This window comes from Bactrocera dorsalis, chromosome 3 (assembly GCF_023373825.1).
Source record: "Bactrocera dorsalis isolate Fly_Bdor chromosome 3, ASM2337382v1, whole genome shotgun sequence".
NCBI lineage: Eukaryota > Metazoa > Arthropoda > Insecta > Diptera > Tephritidae > Bactrocera > Bactrocera dorsalis.
This window is the reverse complement of record NC_064305.1, coordinates 19,904,810-19,930,312: the sequence shown is the minus strand read 5'-3', so window position 1 is coordinate 19,930,312 and position 25,503 is coordinate 19,904,810. Positions and strand designations below refer to the sequence as shown.

Below are 25,503 nucleotides of genomic sequence, written 5' to 3'. Positions count from 1 at the left end.
TAGTGGTCCGAGTCTAGGACGTCGAAGCGTCTTAAACATTGGAGACGTGTCTTCCGTTCCACACAACATGATCATTCTGATTTGTTACTTTTCGATCCGAAGATAGCCAGGTAGCTTAAAGAATTTACATAAGCCGGATTATAGTACTACAGATAACCATATTTCGGGCCTCAGTTTCAAAAAGGAGGGCGAATTTACCAACTCTTGTGCCAAATATATCTTCTTTGCCCACCCTGGTGTTAAAATCAAAAAGCACGATTTTAATATCATGGCGGGAGCAGCTCTCATAGGTGCGCTCCAGGCGCTCATAGAAGACATCTTTGGTCATACCGTCTTTCTCATCCTTCAAGATGTTGGCGCAAATCATTCTCCTCGACTACTTCGCTTTGATGTGGATTGTGGCCAGACGTTCATCTACTGGAGTGAATCCCAGGACTCGACGACGGAGTCTCTCTTCCACCATGAATCCGACACCCAATTACTGCTCCTTTATTTTGCCACTGTTGTAAATGTCCTAGGACCTAGACGTTGTCCCGTCCACCGCTTTTCTTCGACGGCGGTGATGTCAGCCTTTACTCTTACGAGGGTATCAACCAGCTCAGCAGCGGCACCTTGCTAATTAAGAAACGCAGCATCTCAGATGCATGTCGCAGTGGTCGTCATCCAAAGGGGGGATTCTCATTCGAGACTGTTTTCTTCTTTTCAGTGGGGGTGTTTTTTACCTAAACATTTCACCGTTGACAAATTGGTTAGCTGATTAGTCTTAAGAATGTTCTTTTTACATAAATACATATTTTTAAGCATCAAATTATTATTCAACGCACTCATTTCGAAGTCATGAAGCCAGACACACAGGTAAGAAAATGTACGCAACCCGAAATACAAAATTTATTGATAACAACCAATTTCAATTTAAATTGTAAGTATGTGTTGAACGCGCAAACGCTTTGTATGTGAGTATATGTTTATGTATGTGTGGGTCTTTTATTGCTGTACGCATTGTATACGTGTGTGTGTGAGTGTGTTTGTTTACTTTTTTATACATCTTTTATTACTTTTATACACTTTCACTTTCACTTGGCGCTCAGCTTAGTCAAAATGGAGTTTAGTCAATTTTATAGCAGCTACAAGTTGTTTACAAAGTTTTTTCTTTTCTTTTTATTTATTTTATGCTAAACACACAAATACTGATTTGAACATAATTTTTAATATATGCACACCTTTTTTGTAACTTTCCCACCGCAACTTGGCTTTTATGCTAACGAACAGCATGTGACATGAATGTGCATGCCCGCTGCAAGGAGAATGTGCCGAGCTTGTGCGGTTGCGATCACACCGAACGTCGTGGACGCATCAATTTGGAATTGAATGTGAAGGAGAATTTGCTGACGGTGCAAAGTAAGTTGGGCTTATTGAAAATTAATAAAACTTTGTACGACTTTATGAACTTTTTTTAATATAAAAAAAATAAAAAACTTATTATTGTTGTTATTATTGTTTTTATATACATACATATATTATATATTACTTTCAATCAATTCAAAAATTAGACTTTTCATTTATAGACAAGTTTGTTAATTTATTTTAAAAATTATTTTGGAATCAATAAATTTTATTTTATTTTTATTTTTCGTTAGGTTTCATAAATATTTTTGTACATTGTATGTATATATATAAATTTTCGTATAATTTAAAGAAAGTATGCTATTATTTTTGGTCATAATATGTATATATGTACATATATATTTTTCATAAATTTATTATTTTTATATTACCTATATATATTATATATACTATTTATTTTTAAATATTTAAATTTATTTTTAATTTAACTTTTTTGATACTCACCTATCATGTTGCTACAGAGTATATTAGTTTTGTTCAGCTAACGGTTGTTTGCGACACCTATAAAATAAAGAGTTATATAGTTATATGACGAGACGAATTGAATTTCGAAGAACTCTCTGACCGCCTGTACAAGCTGTAACTTGAGTAAAGTTTAGGTACGCAGGTAGCCTTTTATATTTCGGTATTTTGCCACACTAGTGTTGTAATCTGGAAACATACAATTTTATGGTAAAGTTTGACAATTTTGATGATTATATGAGTACTCAGAACGTTTAGACATACATACGAGCGCTAGTTGTGTTGTTTACAGTAGCTTAAAGTATTCTTGTCGGAAAATGGATTTACGTCGACAGATTATTTTTTACACTGACGTAGATTATCTCAGCAGGAATGCATTGATGAACTTTATACAATTTTGGACGATGAAGCTCCATAAAGGACCAGTGTTTATCGATTGTATGGTGAATCTAATCGAGGTCAGTGATCACTCCAAGACGAATTTCGTTGAGGTCGACCAAAATCAGTTCTTGTTTCGATAACTATTGATGCTCTGCACAAAGTGATATTGCAAAATCGTTATGTGACCTATAGGGGGATTGAGACAACTCTAAGCATTAGTGGGACTAGCAAACATTTAATATTGTATGAGCATTTGACCGCAAAAAAATTTGTTCTCTTTGGAATCCATCTCAGTTGTCGATTAAAATGTTCACAAACTACGATAGCGGGCTGCAAAACACGTCTATGAAATTGTGACAGATGATGAAACGTGGATTTACGGGTATGCGGCCGAAAGTAAACAGCAATCGCCTCTATGGGAATCCAAAAAAGTTGTTTGCGGACGAAGCGTTTCCAAGCAATTGGTTGCCTGTTTTTATTTTTAGAAAAAGTGGATATGTCACAACAATACCAATGGAAAAATACAGAGCAGTAAATTCTGAGGATGGCCACTTTTCAAGACGAATTCTCAAAAATGGACTGAAACAATTGCAATTTTGAGCATTCAATACATTAATTTAATGAGTCATCCACCGTATTGTCCTTTAGGCGTTTAAAGGGCATGTTTTGGGGATTCCTCAATCAGAGTGATGAAATGCTTCGACAATTGGTACAAACGCAGGCAAAAGTCCATAGATCTTAATGGAGAATATTTTGAAAACAATAAAGCGATTTCGATGACTAACCTACGATATAAATGACAACCTACGTATTTTGTTGAAACTTGATACATCCGACATTTGACACTCGACACCATGAGAAGTTAGGTATTGTAGACGGACAAAACCGGTCCACAGTTATGCCCCCAGACCACTTTTCAGTGAAAACATATAAAACGCCATCACTGAGCTGAAATAATACAAAACTGTAATTTCGTATAGGGAATAACAGCAGAGAGACATCTGTGAATTAAAATTTAAAAAAGGTTACATTTATTGTGCATACATATCCCACAAACTACTTAACCAAAATAATAAAATAGAAGGGTAACCCCACTCCCCATACAACTGTTGAAAACTACTAAAAGTGCAATGACTCATTAATTAAATATGGTATGGATGGGATTCTTAAGAGTCGTTGTAGCATTTTACAATGGACATGGCACCGCTACCTTTAGTTGGAATCAAATTTGATGCATCACGTTCTCCTGACATTTTTATATTTCGGGGCAAAATCGAGCGAAATTGAAGCACAACCACGCCTACTTCTTCGCTAACATGATTTTAAGATTCACCTTATTTCTTCACTTTACTGTATTCAAATCAAGCAACAATGAATACATGTTCGACTACACTCGCTATTTTTTACTTTTTCTTTTTAATTTATGTCTGTATATTTTTTGATCTTCATTTTCGCCTTTTGTAAGTTAAATATAAAAATATGCTAACATATCTTTATCTAAGTACATATGTATTCATATATTTATATTATTACATATTTATGTTATCATATTATATATTATTATATTCACACGCATGTTACACATATACTTGTAAAGGGTGATTTTTTAAGAGCTTGATAACTTTTTTTTAAAAAAAACGCATAAAATTTGCAAAATCTCATCGGTTCTTTATTTGAAACGTTAGATTGGTTCATGACATTTACTTTTTGAACATAATTTCATTTAAATGTTGACCGCGGCTGCGTCTTAGGTGGTCCATTCGGAAAGTCCAATTTTGGGCAACTTTTTCGAGCATTTCGGCCGGAATAGCCCGAATTTCTTCGGAAATGTTGTCTTCCAAAGCTGGAATAGTTGCTGGCTTATTTCTGTAGACTTTAGACTTGACGTAGCCCCACAAAAAATAGTCTAAAGGCGTTAAATCGCATGATCTTGGTGGCCAACTTACGGGTCCATTTCTTGAGATGAATTGTTGTCCGAAGTTTTCCCTCAAAATGGCCATAGAATCGCGAGCTGTGTGGCATGTAGCGCCATCTTGTTGAAACCACATGTCAACCAAGTTCAGTTCTTCCATTTTTGGCAACAAAAAGTTTGTTAGCATCGAACGATAGCGATCGCCATTCACCGTAACGTTGCGTCCAACAGCATCTTTGAAAAAATACGGTCCAATGATTCCACCAGCGTACAAACCACACCAAACAGTGCATTTTTCGGGATGCATGGGCAGTTCTTGAACGGCTTCTGGTTGCTCTTCACCCCAAATGCGGCAATTTTGCTTATTTACGTAGCCATTCAACCAGAAATGAGCCTCATCGCTGAACAAAATTTGTCGATAAAAAATTTTCGAACCGAACACTGATTTTGGTAATAAAATTCAATGATTTGCAAGCGTTGCTCGTTAGTAAGTCTATTCATGATGAAATGTCAAAGCATACTGAGCATCTTTCTCTTTGACACCATGTCTGAAATCCCACGTGATCTGTCAAATACTAATGCATGAAAATCCTAACCTCAAAAAAATCACCCGTTATATCCATTTATAATTCATTTAAAAATCTCTTACTTCCTTTCAGTCAAAGAAGGCCGTAATCTCATTCCAATGGACCCGAATGGTCTTAGTGATCCCTATGTTAAGGTCAAACTAATTCCAGATGAGCATGAAAAGTCCAAGAAGAAGACGCGCACCATCAAGGCTTGTCTAAATCCTGTGTGGAATGAGACCATCAAATAGTGAGTAATTATTGATAATACAGCAAGCACTTCAAATTGTTGAATAACATATGTGGATTTAGAAAAACTTGTATGTTTGTGTGAAAGCTGTTTCTCTTCGTAGTAAAAGCTATATTTTTGTTATACAACTGTTAACTTTTAGTTTAATTTGTGATTTACCAAGACAACGTTCTGGCATTTCTCTCCTTTCAGTGATCTCAAGCCAGAAGACAAAGATCGGCGTGTACTTATCGAGGTCTGGGATTGGGACCGCACATCGCGCAATGATTTTATGGGCGCTTTGTCATTCGGTATATCCGAAATTATTAAGGTGAGTTATTAACAGTTACATATCTTTTTCAAAAGTTGGGCACAGCTACGTTTCAAATAGTCCATACGTTTTGCCCAACTTTCGATTACTCGTTCGATCGACTAGTAACTGGCGAATGATACTCGTGATGTTTTGCTCCAAGGCCTGATTTAAAACGGGACTTTAAGCTTTGCATGTCCCCACAGGAAAAAGTCTAACTGTGGGATATTACACGATCTTGATGGCAAATAGGCCCTCCCAAAACGTGAAACTATCTGATAACCGAAGTGTTCTCTCAATAAATTCATTAATTGATGCGATGTATGGGAAATGGTGCCGTCTTGTTGAAAACAAATGTCGCCGAGATAACGAGCTACGATTTCAGGTATTAAATATTGGGTTATCATGGTGCAATAACGGTCGTCATTGACGGTTACGTTCTCACCCATATTATTTTTGAAGAAATATGGACCGATGATTTAAACCGGCCTATAAACCGTTGTTTTTTCCAGACGAAATGACAGCTCTTGAATCTCTTCAGGCTTCTCTTCGTTCCAAATACGCAATCTTGCTTGCTTACGTACCCATTTAGCCAGAAATGGAACTCATTGGTGAACAAAATTTTGCTCAAAAACGTCGGAACTTTTCCAGAACCCATAGAGCGAATCGATGTCCCTTGGAAAGGTCGAGCGTATTCCGTTCTTGCACAAGTTATATTTTGTACGCTTTCAATTTGTGATCTCGACGTAAAATGCGCCAAGTCGTTTCATACGTTAGTTCGAGCAGCAGCGAACGTCACCGAATCGACTCTCCATGATCTTCGGGTACACTCTGAGCAACGACTGCTATATTTTCTTAATTGCATGCTGGACAAGGGCTGTTCGGTTAAACATTATCCAAAAATGAATTCTGGGTCTCAAGATGGATGATGGTTTTACGAATAGTACGCTCAGTAGGACGATTATGTTTTCTTTAAGTTGAGCGAAAGGCGCGAAACACATTCTTTACAGAACTTGAATTTTCGTAATAAGTTGAACGATTTGTAAGCGTTGTTCAGGGGTAAGTCTCTCCATGAAATGACAAACAATGCTGAACAAACTTGACCTTACAGTTTGACACGACTCACGCGCGATCTCCAAAAGCACGCTATTAAAAAGGTACCTCTACTTTGATCACACTTTCGTATCATGTAGCGACTATAGTTTTCTAAAAATCTTTAAACCGACACTCATATGAAGATCTTTAACCACTTCGAAGTAGCAATATCTACGAATCTTTTGCTTTCTAACTATATTTTCCAGAGTATGTTGAAACTGTGGCGCAAGCAAATTTTGTTATTCTGAAAAACTGTTATTATTTTTTAAAAACTGTCAAATACTTAATGCAATACAATTTTTCAGAACCCCGCGGATGGCTGGTTCAAATTGCTCACACAAGAGGAGGGCGAATACTACAATGTGCCATGCGCCGATGCCACACAGGATCTACTTAAACTCAAAAGTCAAATGCGGGTAAATTCCAGAAAAACTCCAATAAGCCAATCTTTGAAATAATATTTGAACTCACAATGCACACATGTGTAGGATTTACTTACAACTCTCTTCTCGCATTTCATTCGCAGAAATCATCACAAAAGAAACCACTGGTGATGCGTAGCGATACAAATACACAGACACAATCTAAAAAGGATATGATACGTGCTACCGATTTCAATTTCATAAAAGTGCTGGGAAAAGGTTCATTCGGCAAGGTGAGTGTGTGGAGTTGTCTGCAGAGTTATTGAAAAGAACAAATTGTAACATTATTGAAAGCCTGATACGGACACATTTTAAACGACGCGCATGTGTGCTACTTATTCGAAAGTTCTATGACTTCATTTTTCTGTTCAAAAATCATTTGGCTTTCGCTTTCATAAAGCATTTTCCCTTCTGCTTTAATCTTCTATTCAACCACAACAGGTCATGTTGGCCGAACGCAAGGGCACCGAAGATCTCTTCGCCATTAAAATACTCAAAAAGGACGTCATCATACAGGACGACGATGTCGAGTGTACAATGATTGAGAAACGTGTTTTGGCTTTGGGCGAAAAGCCGCCATTCCTAGTACAGCTGCACTCATGCTTCCAAACGTTAGATCGTCTCTTCTTTGTCATGGAGTACGTCAATGGTGGCGATTTGATGTTTCAAATACAACAATTCGGCAAATTCAAGGAGCCGGTAGCTGTGTAAGTATGAAGCAAAAGCTCAATAACAAAAGAAAATACAGAATAAAATGAAGTAAAAATAAGAGAGCAAAGGACAAATATCCGTATGTATTGACTGACCTCTGCCGCAAGTGACTTTTGTGCCGATGATTGAACTCGGTGAAGTGGCCAATCTCGGCAGTGTATTATTTGCAGTGGTTTCTTTGCACAATCTCACTTTAAAATCTTTTTCGATTTGCTACTTTATTTTCTATACAAATACCTTTTCACATTTTGTTTTCTATTTTTCTTTTGCCAATCTATTAGCTTTTACGCAGCCGAAATAGCCGCCGGCCTCTTCTTTCTACACAGTAAAGGCATTTTGTATCGGGATTTGAAATTGGACAATGTTCTCTTGGATGCCGATGGTCATGTTAAAATTGCCGACTTCGGCATGTGTAAGGAGAATATTATTGGTGATAAGACAACAAAGACATTCTGCGGCACACCCGACTACATAGCACCCGAGGTGAGTAAAAAGATACCCAACGCGCTCATTGAAAGGGAAACTGAAGTGTGTGTGTGTTTGTGTATATTGTTGCAAGTTGTTGCTAAAATAATTGGAACTCAAATTTCGATTTCATTTCAAAGATAAACACAAATGTTGTTTAAGTGTGCCTGAGTGTGCGTCGGTGTGTCTGCCGACACCAATTAGTTCCGATTCGAGTCGATTTGTGTGTGGTTGTGTTTTTTGAGGCGCGCCATTTTTGTTTATTTATCTGCAAAACAATTTAGAGACCCTAGTATACTGCGGCAATAACTTCGGCGACGGTCGGCAAGCAATATTATCTAATAACTCGCAGCGTTAAGTGAAAGTTTTTATGTCCTTCTTTCCTCATTCTGACACCTCAGTATTACGGAGTGACACTCATCAGAAATTAGTGACGGGGTAATGGTGAGGTCTCTCACCGAAAGTGATCCTCTGACTCTATGACACCATAATCAAGCCCATTATTTTCCATGGAGTCTTTATGTGACGGAGGGCTCTAGAAGAGTCAACACTTGCAAAGGAACTCGAGGTTCATTTTAACCACGGCCCATAACGCCGTCTTGCACATAGTACCAGTAGCCATCGTCGGAAGGTCTATGGCTGAGAAAGTTGAATATATGTTCTTAAAAGAAGACGTATCTGAACACTCGGATATCCTCACACACTTTGACTTCTTACCGGATCACTTAGATCAGGAGTCGCCGAACCAAATTCTGGCGGCTCCTTTTCTGCCCATATACCGACGAAGGAGTTGTGGGTGGGAAGAAGCCGCTGGGGGAGAGGGGCAATTAGCTTCTTTACAGTGGGTCAAAGTTTGACGGAAAGAGTGGTGGAGGGTTTACTGCCAGGAGCTTTCTATTAACTCCAGCTTCAGACTTCCTGACTATTGCATTGTTTTCCAAGCCGATGTTGCAGCCATTACGGTATCAACTGATCTACTACTTCGGAGTGCAGCCTCCTTCAGAAAAGGGACCATTCACTCAGATACTAGAGAGGCGGTACCAGCATTGTACCCATTAACAGAACATTCAGGGTTGGTTGAGAGTTCCTTACCTCGCTATCAATAGCATCTAGTGTTTTTGTGATAAGACTGGTATGGGTTCCAGGCCATAGCGCTAAAAATTATAAAGCTGATGAGCTTGCAACGGAAGGGATGTTAGAACCGTTAACGGTAGAATGGGAGTGGGTCGGTGCTCTCGTATTCTCTTGTGTTCTACTACTAGATAGCTGGGCTTCGCGAAAGCTTGGTCAGCGCTGAACCAAAAACCTTTTGGACCAAGATTAATCACAAGAGATCTAGTTAACATTTTTTCAATTCTTAGTAGTGGGGCTTTTAACAGGCCATTGCCTGTTTGCAGAAGCTGTTTGGAGGAAAATGTGGCGAAAACAAGTCAACAAAGGAAGTCCTTCTTGAATGTCTCGTGTTTGAGAGATTTAGACTTAAATAATTGAGAGCGCATACCTTCCGAACTGACGGCAGCGAAAATTGAACGCCTATTCAAATTTGTTTTCTCTACTAAGCGTTTTGCTAATTTATAAGTTCGAACGCAGGAGTTCTTCTTTCCTATGGCTTCACAAGGGACTAGATATACCGGTCCATATGGATCTTTGAAGCCATCTACCTAACCTTATAAAAACTATATAAGGACACTTGGAAACGATGAGACGAAGAAATCATATTATTTGTGTTTAATAAAGATAAAAACTATAACTTCGCCACTTTTAGCATGTAAAAGTCGTTCAGTGAGACCGGAGAGCTCCATATTTATAAATACTTATTTTTAAAGACTGTAATCGCTGTCTATGCTCACTTTCGCAAAACCACAACGAGAGCATTAGAACTCATATACTCCATTATTGAGTCTGACACAATTTCGAAACAGTTAGATAAGCTATTTTGGCAACCGCTTTAACTCCTTGAACCCTTCCAGTTTTATTTTCACTTACACTTATTTCACTATTATTTTTTGTCAACAGATCATTCTATATCAACCCTACGGCAAATCGGTAGACTGGTGGGCTTATGGTGTCTTGCTCTACGAAATGCTCGTCGGCCAGCCGCCGTTCGATGGTGAGGATGAAGAAGAGTTGTTTGCTGCCATTACCGATCACAATGCCTCCTATCCGAAGAGTTTGAGCAAGGAGGCCAAAGAGGCGTGCAAAGGGGTGAGTAAAAAGTGAAATATTTCGTTATATGTACGTATATTAAAAAAAATACTTACTATCTCTAAACTGTATAGTATATGTATATTTTCATGTTTTTCAATGTTCCATTAAAGCTTTAAACTATAAACTGTTCTTTTGTTTATATTTATCCATATAAATTTTGGCTTTGTTTACTGTCGTCGGACATCATTAGCTATGCACACATGTGTCGTTGGGCATAAATTAATTTTAAATGTCCGGCAAACAAGTCCACATTCGTGCTTACTATGCATATATATATGGAGTGTAATAAGTTATACATAAGCACCAAATATGTGTATTCTTTATATATGGTATCCTTTTTGCATAAATTAGTGTGACCTTGCAAATTTTAATTAAACATAAGACAGAGGATTAAAGTTTAGACCAAAAATTTTTTTAAATTTTGAAGCATATTGTTTTAGAAATTTGTACACAGTTTTCGACAGAGAACGTGGTTTTTCATATATTTGTTAAATAAAGCAGCTATTGTTGAGCTTTTATGAATTTAATAATATTTTAAGCCTTTTAATGCTTATACACAATGAGTTTGGACGGTTTAATTGAGATTATTAGAAATAGAATTTGTTAAACTTTTGGCGTATAGTTTATTATCTAGACAATTTGAAAAAATTATTTTAAAAAAATCCTCAAAAGGGAATTGCTAAAATACTAAAATTTTAAATTTAGTTCTTGAGAACAGTAAAGTCTTTGTGTTCTTATAATTATTTTGCCAATTTACAATTTTTTTATATATTATATGTATATATATATCTTCAACGCCTTCTGTATTTAAAAAAAATTTAAACCGATTAAATAGTTAAAGAGGTAATCATCAAAGCTCAACTTTGAACACTCTTTCTTCGTAGTGCGGGAAAATAAGGTGTATATCAGAGAAGTATTTTCGTGAACCATTAGCCCGGAAATCTGCACTCTAGTAGTTTAATAACTAAAGCAATCAAACAATACTGTGATGTCATGCACGTTGTGAAAGGAAAAAAATTTTCAATTTACTAACTGTAGAAAATTTGTTTTTGGCAGGTACTTCAGGACCTCTTATCAACTCTCCAATGAGTATTAGACAATGAGGTAATTTTAGTTTGTAACCTATCCGAAACGATTATTAATTATACTTACTATATGAGGTGTGTTCAAAAAAATAACATGAATTTTCGTTTCTTGAAAAAATATTTATTCTCTTGCCTATATGTACGTTGTCGCCTTCAATATACATAGTAACCATTCGATATTATGCACTTATGCCAGTGTTTCTTTCATTAGTCGAAGCACTACTCAAACTCGAATTTTTTGATTTTCTTGGATAGCTTTAAGTACTTTCAGCAATGCGCTTTAAAAGTCATATTAAAGCCCACTAAAGTTCTCCTTATTTTTGAAAATACGAAAAAGTCATACGCAGCCTAAGTTACAGTATTTTTGGAAAAGAGTTTCCGTGTCCTTTTTTCATATTTATAGGACCAAACCCTATTTTGAGTCAGTTCACTCATTCACCACGAACTAATGTCCGACTTAGGATATTGAATTGATGACATTTCTGAGAGAACTTTTATACTTATTGATCCAAAAATGTGTACATATATGTTATCTTCCAACTGAGATCTTTTAACTGAGACTTTAAAACTTATTATTAGTAAATATATTTATTTGGAAAGGAACTACGGCTGATCTCCGGAAGCTTCTCTCAAAAAAGACGTTTTGCGGTGGCCACTGTATTTTCTGAAATTAAAAAAACCAAACAGATTTCGTTAAATTTATGTTAAATCTACTAATTAATCGAAGGAATGAGCAAAGTACAATTTTTTGGCAAAATGACTATTTCTCAAATAAAAAAATTTATTTTTCGACGGAACTTTAAGACTTACCCCGTGGACAGCACATAATCTACTCAGTCGTTTACGACCTGAGGTTCTGGAGTTTACAGGAGTTGGATTTCAGGAAGTAACTTACATTATGGATATTTAGAATTCCAAGCATCCTTGGTTGGTGGGTTCAGGTTCTCCGTCTTCGCTTTCTCCTTGCAGATTCAAATATTTTGCAATGCCTGAGGAAAATCTTTTGACATGAATGAATGAAAAAACAAGTGGAAATAAGTTTTTATTTTAGCCCTCGCTTCGACATAAGAGATAAGAGACCATATCGCTATACAAGTATAATGAAATATCTGTTTGGAAAGATACAAGATGCTTATCAAAATATAACGCTACCTCCATCAAGTAATCTCTTTCTTGACTTAATTCGAAAACTTCGACATGAAAAAATACAGTGGACCCCGAAAGCCATTACCTACATAATTATAATTGATTTGTCTATTTTATTTATTTGAAACTAATTAAATTCACATTCTATATTTTCATTCTTATTGCAGTTCCTCACCAAGCAACCGAATAAACGCCTCGGTTGTGGACCCACCGGCGAAGCGGATGTGCGTATACATCCGTTCTTCCGACGAATCGATTGGGAGAAAATCGAGAATCGTGAAGTGCAACCGCCATTTAAGCCGAAAATTGTAAGTGAGAGCAAAAACCAAAAGAAAGTTTCAAAACCTTAATTCATGCTTTTGATTATTTCGCCAATATTCTCCTTTTTTCTCTTTATGCGCTCAAATAACTGTCAACGCATCTCGCTATGTGAAATTAATATGCAAATACCTTACGCTACGCACATACACACAAACACACAGAAACATCGCAAAGATGTCTCGAATTTCGATAAGCAATTCACTTCGGAGAAAACGGATCTGACACCAACGGATAAAGTATTTATGATGAATTTGGATCAAACGGAATTTAGGGGCTTCTCCTACGTGAATCCGGACTATGCGGTGCCCCTTTAAAGGCACGGAAACTCCACAGACAAACACACACACACCCAAAAGCACTGCGTTCGGACAGCGTGCGTAGAAAGTGAAAGGACACAACCCCGGAAAGAAAAGCGAAAGCTAGGGAGAGAGCGGTATAAAGCGTATACGAGGATATGGCATTGCCTTAACGGAAGCAAGCAAGTGAAGCAGGAAATCAAACGTTAGCCAGCTGCAATAACGTTTGGTGTGTAAGTGTGTATATTGTTGCGGTGCGTGTTTTTCGAGCACACTGTACTTTCGTGTGAACAACGTGCCATTATAAGAATTTTAAGCAGAATTTCCAAAGCGTAGGTGAGCGAAGAAGGACACACACATGTTCGAAGTGAAGTAGCTTGCATACCTGCTGTCGTGTGGAAAGCCGGAGTGCTGGTCTTTAATCCTCTAAACGCAACCTACTTTCAACTCAAGACTCTCACACGGAACCACAAAGTATTACTTCGTGGGAGTGACAAGACATTTTACGTCTCCTCTATAGCACGGACGGACTGACGCCTATCTGCTGTAGCCTTACTATAGAGAGTCTCTATGTTGCTTATTACTTTAAGGCTACTTCCAAAGCGTTTATATTATAACATTTCAGTGACCTAACGTTTACTGATCGAGGTCTGGGATTGTAATCGTACTTCGTGTAACGATTTCTCATTCAGTTTAGACGATAAAAAATTGGACAACAAGGACATGCCACACAAGATGAACAAACGTGATATGATACGTGCATTACGAAACGTGATTTGCGAAATGTTGGCTGGCCAAAATCCCTTCGACGCTGAGAATCAGAAGAGCACGTTCAAAAATATCAAAGATAAGAAAGCAGTCTTTTCGAAACACTTCTTACAAGAGGCTTTGGATGTGCTAACAAGCGTGAGTACCTTTGACATAAAAACACTAGAAGAACTCATTCACGAGAGTATCTTTTGCTTTGAAGTTCCTTGCTAAGAAGTCAAACAATCGTTTCGGTGCCGGACGCTATGCGCGCTCTGAGGTTACCACTCATCCATTCTTTAGGAATATTGACTGGGATAAGGCGGAAGCTAAGGAAGGGGAGCCACCTATTGTGCCAAAAATTGTAAGCGCTGAGTTTAAAGTTTAAAGCTCGTTATCAATAAGTGTTAATATTTCGTTTATTTTATAAACATCGCTAGGACATTTTGAATATTGATAAAGATTTCATAACTGAGAAAACTGACCTGACAACAATCGATGAGTCATTTATGATGAACTTTGATCAGAATGACTTTATAGGTTTCTCTGATGTGAATCCGGAATTTATTGCGATTATATAATATTTATACATATTTATTTACATATTGTATATGTATATGTATTATGAGTGTTTGAAGACTGAAAAGACTGGAATGATTTTAACATGTTGAAATCTAATAAACACATATTCTAAAAGAATTTGTTAAAAATTTGTATATTTTATTTAGAAAATAGTAAGACCTTTTAAATTATTAATTTATTCTTCAAAATTGATGTCGTTCTCCTTGTAGTAATCTCCCTTGCCCACAATACACTTGTGTCAACGTTTTTTCCAATCTCCGGAATAGCCTTCAATACCCATGGCGATTCATGTTTAATGTTTCTATTTACTCAAAACGGTTTCCCCGGTTTTATTTTGCTAAAAAGCCAGAAGCTGCACAGAGCTAAATCAGGGGAATACGGTGGTTGCGGAACAATATTGCTTAAAAATTTGTTAAAAAACTCACGCAGAGTCAATGCGACGCTGCATTACCGTGGAGCAAAACCAAGAGCTGTCGGCCGACAATTTCGGTCTCTTTACGAATCACTTCGCTCAAACGACGCATAATTCTCAAATGGTATTCTTCGTTCACAGTGTGGCCAGTCGGAAGGAATTCGGAGTGTACCGCACCTCGATAATTGAAAAAAGTTGTCAACATAACCTTAATTTTGACCTGTTTTGACGTGGGGTTTTTTGGTTTCGGCCAACCTTTGCCACGATATTCGGCCGACTGAACATCTGTTTCCGGCTCAAGAGTATAGGTGCAAGACTCATCGCCAGTAATAATATGCTTCACGACATCCTGGTAGACGGAATGCATTCTGTCACAGAAAATAAAACGATACTGTTTTTCGAAAAAATTTAGTGATTTTGGAGCCAATCGTGCTTTCACCTTTCTTAGGCCAAAATGATCTTTCGAAATGGGTTTCACTGATCCTTCGTCGTCACAGATCCTTCGTCGTCAATGCGTTCGTTACCCTCTTTGAACAATTTATAGGAACCAAGATTACTTTCTCGCGCCAAAAAATTATCACCGATGGCTTTTTCCTACATTCTGTTCTTTTTTGGTATAAGGTCATTAGATTATTTAATTTTTAAGTTTTATCAATGGAGAAAGCAGGAATCACTCCAGTAGTGTCGAAAACTTATATTACTCAATACTACGTGATTTTTTTCCAAAAATTTCACAGTGTGTTCCTGAAATATGTAACGAGTAATCCAAGTAGAGACCCTTTTTGCAATAGCCTTTCCGCCTAGTTCAGTATTGATTGACATTTCCTAATGGTAAGACTTATGCCTGAACATGAAATTTTATTACGAAAATTCACGTTAAGTAAAAAATGTGATTCGCGCGCTTCGCTCAACTCATGCTCAACATAATTGCCTTACTGAGCTTGCTATTCGCAACACCATCACCCATCTAGAGAGCCATCATTAATTATGGGATAATACTCATTCGAATAGACCACGTTCAGCACGCAATGACGAAAATATGGTCATCTTAGCTGAGAGTGTGGACGTGGTCCGTGGTGAGTGCATTCGGAAGAGATCTTAAACTGGACGTGTACAAAATACAACTTGTGCAAGAATTGAAACGGCTCGATCTTCCCAAGCGACATCGCTTCGCGGTATGGTCTCCCAAAAACTTTCTAGAAGGTTACACAATTTGAAGCCAAATTTTATGCAGCGATGAGACCCATTTCTGACTCAATTGGTACGTAAATAAGCACAGTTTTCACATTTGGGACGAAAAACTACTTGAAGAGATTCAAGAGCTGCCGCCTTATATAGTAAAAACAACGTGTGGTTAGTGAGCCGGTGGAATCACCGATTCACATTTTTTCAAAGGAGGATATCGCATCAATTTAAAATACAAAATCTAAAGTCTATGCAGACAGTCCCGTTTCGATTTGGGCTTTGTAGCAAAACATCATGCGTGTCATTCGCCCGTTACCAGTCGAGGTACTCAAACGAGTTATCGGATACTGGAATCAACGGATGGACCAAAAAGTAAATGTTAAAGAATGTTCTTTTGAATGATAATAAACATTTACCATTAAATTTCAAGTTTCTGTGTTTTTTCTTTAAAAAAGTAGGGAACCAAATAAAAGTGAATCAAAAATCAAAGTTTTAGTACAAATTTGAATGAAATTTTATTATCTCACTTTATTTTGCTGGTAAGCGTACAAGATTATATTAAAAGCTCAATCTGAAGCTCTTAAGCAATTTTGAGGGTGTAAGATTGATGAAATTTTAACGTAGAAATGGTTGAAAGCTTTGTATATATATGTATATATGTATTATATATAGAGTACAGGCTGGTGGTACAAGCTGGGGTAGCAATTCCATGGGCTTTACATTTTGCAGCTACCTACGTCCGTAGGAGTATAAGTGTATGTGCATACATACACTACATATAGCACATAAGGATGCCTTAAACGCTACAAGTTGGCCATACAAACCGCAACCGCATACGGCATAGCTTGGCATGACACAGCATGCCTTAGTATGCAAATGCAATATCGGTTTGTGGGTTTGTAAGTCAACTGGGCAAATTTTTGCAGGCAAAATGCGTTGTTGGTGCAGGCTATAAGTGCCAAAGTCATCGGCTGGCAGTTTGCGTAGTAAAAAGGAAGAATAAATTTTGGAGAAAGGCACAGCGACCATTGGGAATTCTTTCGTGAGGTTTTTGCAGTGCACTTGTGAATGTATATGTTTGTGCGCATAAAAATGGACTCGCCTATTACGACTGTTCCCTGGATACACAACCTTGACTACCTTTTAAATTATAAAACTTTCAAAAGTTCAAGTTGCAACATGTTACAGAATTGTTAATAGAAATTATTTATTGATGAAATTTTGGTGAAGAGTGTTTAATAATAAAGTAGAGAAATCCGAAAACTAAGGGTATACAGTAACAGGAGAAACTTGAAAAAGTCGGACCATTGTTAGGAGAGAGCAATTTCGAAATATGAGGGAAAAATTATGTAGTGTTATATTTCAATTCAGCACGCATTCCTCAACGCATACAATTCACAGTACAACGCACCATACAAGTACAACTTACCAAGCAACTGCTGCAATTATCGCTTTTTCACCATCCATCGATTAAATCGAGATGGATCTCTTCCACTCGAACATAGATGTTTTTGTGTGTCTCAGAGAGAAAAATATTCTTGTCGGAGCCGTAATTGGAGATGATCAAGAGTAATAAAACCGAGTTCTTGAATCGATACGTGATAATGGATGAAACATGTCTTCATCATTTCACTCCGAAGTCCATCGACAATCATCCGAGTGGACATCACAAGGTGAACCCGCGCAAAAGCGTGGAAAAGTACAACTTCTGGCTGGCAAGGTTCTGGCGTCTGTATTTTGGGATGTGAATGGAATAATTTTATTGATTACCTTGAAAAACGAAAAGGTAAGGAGCATCGACAGGGAAAATTATAGAGAGTTATTGGACCATTTGAAGGATGAAATTGTCGAAAAATGGCCGCACTTGACGAAAAGAAAGCGCTATTTCACCAAGACAAAGCATAGTGTCACAGTGAGTGAAAACTGTGAAAAAATCCATGAGTTGGGTTTCGAAATGATTCCGCATCCACCGCATTCTTCAGAATATCGTATTCGATGGAACGATGTGTTGAGTGAGGTATACGACGGCAGGAAGAAGAAGTCCTTCACTTCGTTGAAAAGACCATGTAGAGAATGACATGGCTTCACTTGAAATCTCCAATTGGCGCCAGCTCAAGAAATTTTGATTTTCCAATTCAAAACATTTAAGCCAAAACCTTCATTAATACATTTCTAACTGTTTATGTTCACAAAAATATGAAGGATATAAAAAAAACATCCATCCAGTATCTTCTGAAAATGGAAATTGAAAATTTTACTGCCCACTCAAGTGTTCGGCACAAACAAATTAGTAGCTGGAACGAACACTAACGAGGGTATTGACATGTATGGTATGTATTTACAACTTGTGGTTTGTATGTGTTTGCTGGCAATTGCCTCGTTGTTGGCTACATGCAAATTATTTATAAAATGGACATGAATGGTTATGGCCTCTACACACACATACATGCTGCATGCATATACACAGTAAAGGGTTGCAAGAATTAATTCACGCTATGAATGCAACAGAGAATTTATGAATTCATCTCATAACTCGAGTTGAGCGCCGACGCTGAGTTGGAATTATGTGAATGCAGATACAGAGAAGACATTGTGAGTTGTTGTTTATCGCTAGCAGGTAGACTCAGCTCATTCATCTCATAAACAAACCCAACTCACACTCATATCATCAACCAGCAGTGAATGCAAAGCGTTAGCGTTCGCTTAGTAGTGGAATAGTGTGTGATCGTCACTTATTGTTATGTGAATTCATTGTTTCTCTCATTCTTTTAACAGAACAGTGTGCACCCATAGTGTTCAGCTAAGCAAGCAAATAGAGAAGATAAACGGAAGGGTTTTCCACACAACATGTTTGCCTGCATTGTACTGACCGTAGACGCTTAACCGAGACAGTTTATTAAATATTTAAATTCGTCATTTGTTTTGTGTATAGGGAGATAAAAGGGGGTAAAATAGTTTTGTCAGATTTTTATTTTAATATTTCATATTTTTCATCAAAAATAATGGATGTAAGTAATTGACCGCGAAATTCAGTGGAATTGTTTGCTAATATTTGCCATGTAGTAATACAATTTACACCTGTGTCTCTGTTTACGTATGTTTTTTGGTTTTCCCTAATGTTTTTTTTACGATTTATCGACAGTTTATCAGCATAATACATAGGTATATTTACACATGAGTTAATTGGACTGGAAATGAATGCGAATGTAACTAATAAAAATGTGATACTTTGGAACTAAAAGTTGTATGTATTTTGTGATTTAAAAAGAGTTTTTTTTCAATTGTTCCAAAGGACAGGTTTTAGTTCTAAAATATTTTTATTTTTTATAATACTTTGTTAAATCTATTAATGCCTAAATAAACTTCACGAAAATTGCAATAAAATTTAATATTGGAAACATTTTTTTATTCACATTCGTATGTAATTATCTATGCGTATTTACATACTTCTTTCTAGTCGTGCAACTACAATAACTCGAGTTAACAGTTGTTAATTCACACGAACATCATTCACTCATCCAACATCCTTCTTGCACAGAATTAATTCACACCAACAGAATGAAATGCTTTGGTAGACCAATTCTACAGAGAGTGGATCGTTACTTGTGAGAGTGCTATGAGTTGAGTGAACTCGTTGTTGTTCTCACTAATGAGACTCGGTCCTTATTTTACCCAAACATGAGAATTCATTTTTACGTTGTATGAGTGAGTGCGAGTTGAAATTTTTGGACAGTGACTCAAAGTTTGTTTTTTGCGTATTCATGCAGCCCTTTAATACACACCTCACTTTATTCATTAATATGCCTCTTCAAAGATATGTGTAAAAGCTTTTTGTAAAGTTGTGTGTGCGGAAATGGACACTATCGATTGAACTCGACCAAAAATTGTCTATGCGTGTGTGAATAAATGTAAAAAGGAACTGCACCGTGTTGAGAGCACATTTAATTTTTTGTGTAAAATAAAATGTTACATCTGAATCATAACGGTTCGTTAAAAATAAGGTCCATGAATATTTAACGTTGACATAGATTAATTTCGAATGTGCAATTTGAAATATTTATAAAAATGTGAGTAGATAGCTTTAGTGCTAAAATTGTGCAAATACATACATATGTCTTTTATAAAAATACAATTTTTAATGCTAAATAGTTAAAAAGTTTAGATAAATTTCGTAATAAATTTACATTTTCGATTGAAATTATTAAAAAAAAAAAAATAGTACAAAAACCGGTACTAAAATTTGTGTACTAAAACTTTTTTGAAGTCATGACGAAAACTGTGCCGAATCTGTGTCACTCTTCAATAATTAAAGTGTCAAGTCTTAAGGGGGGAGATACCTCTAAAATTTTCAAAAGATGAAAAAAAAAAAATGTTGGGTTGTTTTTGGACTTAAGTTAGAATAATATCAAAGATATGTTCATTCATAAGCCAGATTTTTTAAAATAAAAACTTCTGTTCATTGAGTTTTGAAGTTTATACTTTTTAGTATGTAACGTGGCTTTTGCCACCTTCCAATAAGTTACGTCAACTTCGCCCCACAGTACACCATGTACCCGCACCATACGCACACAACGATGCTGAACCCCGCTAGAGCTTTCCACCATACGTCCTAATGCACCATACGCATACTCACCTCGCTACCGCGACGAAAGCTGCGCTGTGCTTGCTATATAAGCAAGCACTTCGCACTGAGTGCGCTCATTTGCTCCAGTTCGCCGAATCGGACGGTCACCGGGAACAGCAGTAGGCAGCGGTAAGTCACATAACAGTAGGTAGTAGTAGTAGTAGGGTAGAACATCGCGTAGAAAAGGCATCATGCCAGTGCTCGCGATGACTGCCCTATACAATAGAAGGGGGAAAGCGCAGGCCTCGCGCAGAAAAGGCATCACCGCTGGGTGATGCCAGTGCTCGCGATGGCCCTGCCCGGTAGTTGGGGGAAATGCGCAGGCCTCGCGCAGAAAAGGCATCACCGCTGGGTGATGCCAGTGCTCGCGATGGCCCTGCCCAGTAGTTAGGGAGGAAAGCGCAGGCCTCGCGCAGAAAAGGCATCACCGCTGGGTGATGCCAGTGCACGCGATGGCCCTGCCCGGTAGTCGGGGGAAAACGCAGGCCTCGCGCAGAAAAGGCATCACCGCTGGGTGATGCCAGTGCTCGCGATGGCCCTGTCCGGTAATTGGGGGAAATGCGCAGGCCTCGCGCAGAAAAGGCATCACCGCTGGGTGATGCCAATGCTCGCGATGGCACTGCCGTAGCCGCGTCGAAAATGCTTGGCATAAGTACCGCTGCCTACACCGTTAAGCGCCGTTAGGAAAACGCCAACGCGATAATGAGGAGGGTTGCAAAAATGAGTTGAAAGCGAGAAGTCAACGCGTGCAGTAAGTGCTCCTGCCATTGGACAATTTTTAATCACTTCTCCTCCGCAGGGAAGTCAACGCCCGGCTCATCAATCCCGTTCGTTTCATCACCGTGCCCGCTGCAACAAGCGTCAACGCCGGCTCATCAATCCCGTTCGTTTTCATCATCGTGCCAGCTTCACTAAGCGTTAACGCTGGCTCATCAATTCCGTTCGTTTTCATCACCGTGCCAGCTTCAATAAGCGTCAACGCCGGCTCATCAATCCCGTTCGTTTTCATCATCGTGCCAGCTTCACTAAGCGTTAACGCTGGCTCATCAATTCCGTTCGTTTTCATCATCGTGCCAGCTTCACTAAGCGTTAACGCTGGCTCATCAATCCCGTTCGTTTTCATCACCGTGCCAGCTGCAACAAGCGTCAACGCCCGGCTCACCAATCTCGTTCGTTTTCATCACCACTGTACACATCACGCTGGTCTGGCTGTCCACTGAAAGGGGGGCGTGGACAATTCGTTTATTAAAATCAAATCTTTTATTTGCTAAGGGTTCATGGGTCCCAAGGCTGACCCTGGAGCGGCTGAGCTTACCTCAGCTATGGACGAAACCCCATTACAAGTACTAAAAAAAACTTGTTTAGAAGGTAGAAAACTAAGCCAGTTTTGTTTTCTTTTTATTGAAGCAATGAAGTACTGGACAGAAGTGATCAAACTTGTAATAAAATTTTAGTACAAACATCGTTTTCAAAACGTCTAAGCACTAAGCACTTTAGTACATATTTCAACCTGTTTGCAGATAAAGAATTTCAGTATTGGAAGAGATGTATATATGTATGTATACATTGTGACAAAAAATCACCCAGAAATTGTAATTAAATTCTTCAGGTAAATAATATTTCAAACAAATGTATTCATTTTGTATAATATATAAGCTGGCAGGTCTGTCCTTAACTACTCTTCCAAATATGAGCGCGATATGTCAACCAGTTTGTTTAAGTCGGCACACCTCAGTGGTGTGTTAGGCTTGATGCAATGGATAAAAATGTCGAACAAAAAACTTGTTTAAAATTTTTAATTTCTAACCAAATTTCTTGTACGGAATCGTTGCCGAATGTTTTAAAAGGCTTACGATAACTTAGTTTTAGCAAAAACACAATCCTGCGAATGGCGACCAAGAGATCGCTGAAGACATGCCTTGTTCTGCACGAACTTCAACCTCTTCAACTGATGAAAATATAATATTAAAAAAAAAAAGTAAAGAAGGGCTAGATTCGGGTGTCACCGAACATTTTATACTCTCGCATGAGAAAGTTATAATCGAGATTTCATTATCCGTCATTTACATATTTTTTTATTTTGCTGTAAAATTAATTAGAATTAAATTCTGAGAGATTTACCGATATTTTCGGTGAAAAATTAGGTTAGGTAAGGTTAGGCACTGAGTTCTTCGTGTTCGATATCAGGAACCTTGAAAAGTTATAGTCCCATCACGACAATTTTTCCACAAGGGATACTTCAGCTCAAATACCGTATTTGTGTAGAGAAGGCATTAGATGGAATTCAAAATAGCGTTATATTTCGCCCATATTTCGTACATGTCATCAGGATGTTAAGAAAATATTATATACCGAATTTCATTGAAATCGGTAAAGTAGTTCCTGAGATATGGTTTTTGGTCCATAAGTGGGCGACGCCACGCCAGCTTTCAATTAAAAAAAAAAATCTGGGTGCAGCTTCCTTCTGCCCTTACTTCCGTAAAATTTTGTGTTTCTGACGTTTTTTGTTAGTCGGTTAACGCACTTTTAGTGATTTTCAACATAACCTTTGTATGGGCGTGGTTATTATCCGATTTCTTCCATTTTTGAACTTTATATGTAAATACCTGATGGAAACGACGCTATAGAGTTTGGTTGACATAGCTGTAGTAGTTTTCTATATATATAAAAAAAACTTAGTAGGGGGCGGGGCCACGCCCACTTTTCCAAAAAAATTACGTCCAAATATGCCCCTCCCTAATGCGATCCTTTGTGCCAAATTTCACTTTAATATCTTTATTTATGGCTTAGTTATGACACTTTATAGGTTTTCGGTTTCCGCCATTTTGTGGGCGTGGCAGTGGGCCGATTTTGCCCATCTTCGAACTTAACCTTCTTATGGAGCCAAGAAATAGATATCTCAATTTTTACTCAAGTTACAGCTTGCACGGATGGACAGACGGACAGACAGACATCCGGATTTCACCTCTACTCGTCACCCTGATCACTTTGGTATATATAACCCTACATCTGACTCTTTTAGTTTCAGGACTTACAAACAACCGTTATGTGACCAAAACTATAACACTCTCTTTAGCATAATAAATAATATAATTAAGCATATGGTGCTTCACAACTGTCAGGCAAGTGCTAGAGAGATGGCAAGAGAGCGCGATATCTCTCGCGACTCCGTTATATTTTGAGCATGAAACACACTTTGGCTCAACTCGTTCTGACAAAACTGAGTTTTTTCAAAAAGAGTACCAGGAGTAAACAGGTCTTTTTGGACATGTTTGATCGTGCGAATTCGGATTCCATATTCTATTCGGCTGTATTGATGCGTTTGCGTCAGAACATCAGTGAAAAACGGCCGGAATTGAGGATGAAAATTTGATGGATTTTACACTATGATAACTCTCCATCGCATCGAGCCACGATTGCGACCGAATTTAAAGCCAAAAACGCAATGACTATGATCAATCAACCACCCCGTACTCAATGGATTTATTGTGCTCCGTGTGATTTTTTCTACTTCCATAAACTGAGATTGCCGCTCGCTGAAACCCGTTTTTTTATAAAACAAAATTCGCTGAGGAGCTGAAGACCATTCCAAAAAGTGTTTATGAAGAGTATTTCGAGCACTTGGAAAATCGCTTGCATAACTGTATTATATCTGGTTTGGCTTACTTTGAAGGCGACAAACTAATTATTGATGAATAATTAAATATTTTGCCTTTGTTTTTCAATTTCGGGGTACTTTTTTCACAGTGGAATTTTAATAAAAACATTTGTTTAACATCAATATTAATGGCATTTTCAGGGTTTAAAATTTTTATATAAAAGTAAAAGTAAGTAATTTTGTAAACCCAAGACTTTCCATCTTGAAAAGAAGTTTTCTTAATTTTTTAACAGAAATATTTAGATCAGTAATTTCACATGATAACTCACTGTGCCATCAACGAAAGTGTGCGTTCAAAACGGAAAGTGCCAAGCTGTGGACCAGCAGCTGACTACCGCCTGAAGTTGTCATTACCAAAACTGATGGCCAGCAGAGCCAACAAATGACTGTTGAAAGCGCCGATGAAAGTGCCGCATTCGCTGAAGCGCATAGTTAAGCGTATTGACGTTAGCAGATGTGGCTGACGACAGTGTGGATTTTTGAAGGTTCTAACTGCTTTGCAAGCCAAGTAGTCTTGCTGGCAAATGACAGCGGCTACTGGTTGGTAGACGATGCAGGCATGCCAAACAAATGATGCCAATGAAAAATTTTTATAATAAATGAGTGAACGCCTTACGTATGCTGTGACACGACTTTTTCTCTGTGTGTTTTGAGCACATTATGAATGGCTGGGGGGAGAAGATGATTGCTGCCGATAGCAAAATCACAGGACATCTCTATGAAACAAGTATTATACGTAGATTATAATATATACAATATATAACAACTACAAGTTATACATATTTGTATATGTATATACGCGTATGCTGATTGTGTGTATATTGGCATATAAAATCAAACTTGTCCATAGACATATTTACAATGTGTTGATAGGCTTTTTATTTAAATTCCTATAAATTTTTAAGTCGTAATTTTGGGAGGTAAATTTGTCACATGCCTACTTTTAGGCGCATAAACAAGGCAAATAACATTTCTATTGTTGTTTTCTTGCAGGCGGTAAATTTTTCAACTAGCAGTCGTGTTCAATCGGAAAATTATGCGATAAGAGTTTATAGCTACTTAGAACGCTTGTAAGTAAGCGCCAAATGCGTATTTTACGTATTATAGTGCAATTTTTGGGCATTTATTGTCGCTCTTTGTTCGTAATCAAAATCTCATAAAATTGCGCCGAAAAAAATGCCTGACGATTCGAGCGAAAAAATATGCGCTCAAAGTGAAAAGTAATGCGCTTATCATGAACTGCTCACAAAGCTTGAGGTCTACAATGATTTGCCATTCCAGG

At 37.7% G+C, this 25,503-nt stretch overlaps 2 protein-coding genes across 2 annotated transcripts; both read left to right on the top strand.

Moving 5' to 3' along the window:
- Nucleotides 1-1,269: 1,269 nt before the first annotated feature.
- Nucleotides 1,270-13,168, top strand: LOC109579532 (protein kinase C, brain isozyme-like; the record flags this gene model as incomplete). The annotated part of the gene is given in 10 exon segments (XM_049451926.1): nucleotides 1,270-1,398; nucleotides 4,819-4,975; nucleotides 5,168-5,285; nucleotides 6,665-6,775; nucleotides 6,886-7,014; nucleotides 7,223-7,488; nucleotides 7,774-7,975; nucleotides 9,974-10,162; nucleotides 12,564-12,704; nucleotides 12,879-13,168. Coding segments are annotated over 10 exon segments (1,595 nt in total), but the record flags the coding sequence as incomplete, so codon positions are not given.
- Nucleotides 13,169-13,552: 384 nt separating this feature from the next.
- On the top strand, nucleotides 13,553-14,355 carry LOC115066265 (protein kinase C, eye isozyme-like). The gene is made up of 2 exons (XM_029550851.2): nucleotides 13,553-13,919; nucleotides 13,984-14,355. Exons 1-2 carry the CDS (start codon nucleotides 13,737-13,739, stop codon nucleotides 14,146-14,148), a joined length of 348 nt encoding a protein of 115 aa, XP_029406711.2. The 5' UTR covers nucleotides 13,553-13,736; the 3' UTR covers nucleotides 14,149-14,355.
- The last annotated feature ends 11,148 nt before the right edge of the window (nucleotides 14,356-25,503 follow it).

What these genes read in the sequence shown, in the direction of transcription:
- LOC115066265 (XM_029550851.2), top strand. Translation starts at nt 13,737, where the DNA reads ATGCCACACAAGATGAACAAACGTGATATGATACGTGCATTACGAAAC. An exon ending in CTTTGGATGTGCTAACAAGC is followed by an intron (nt 13,920 to 13,983) that starts GTGAGTACCTTT and finishes TTTGCTTTGAAG; the next exon opens with TTCCTTGCTAAGAAGTCAAA.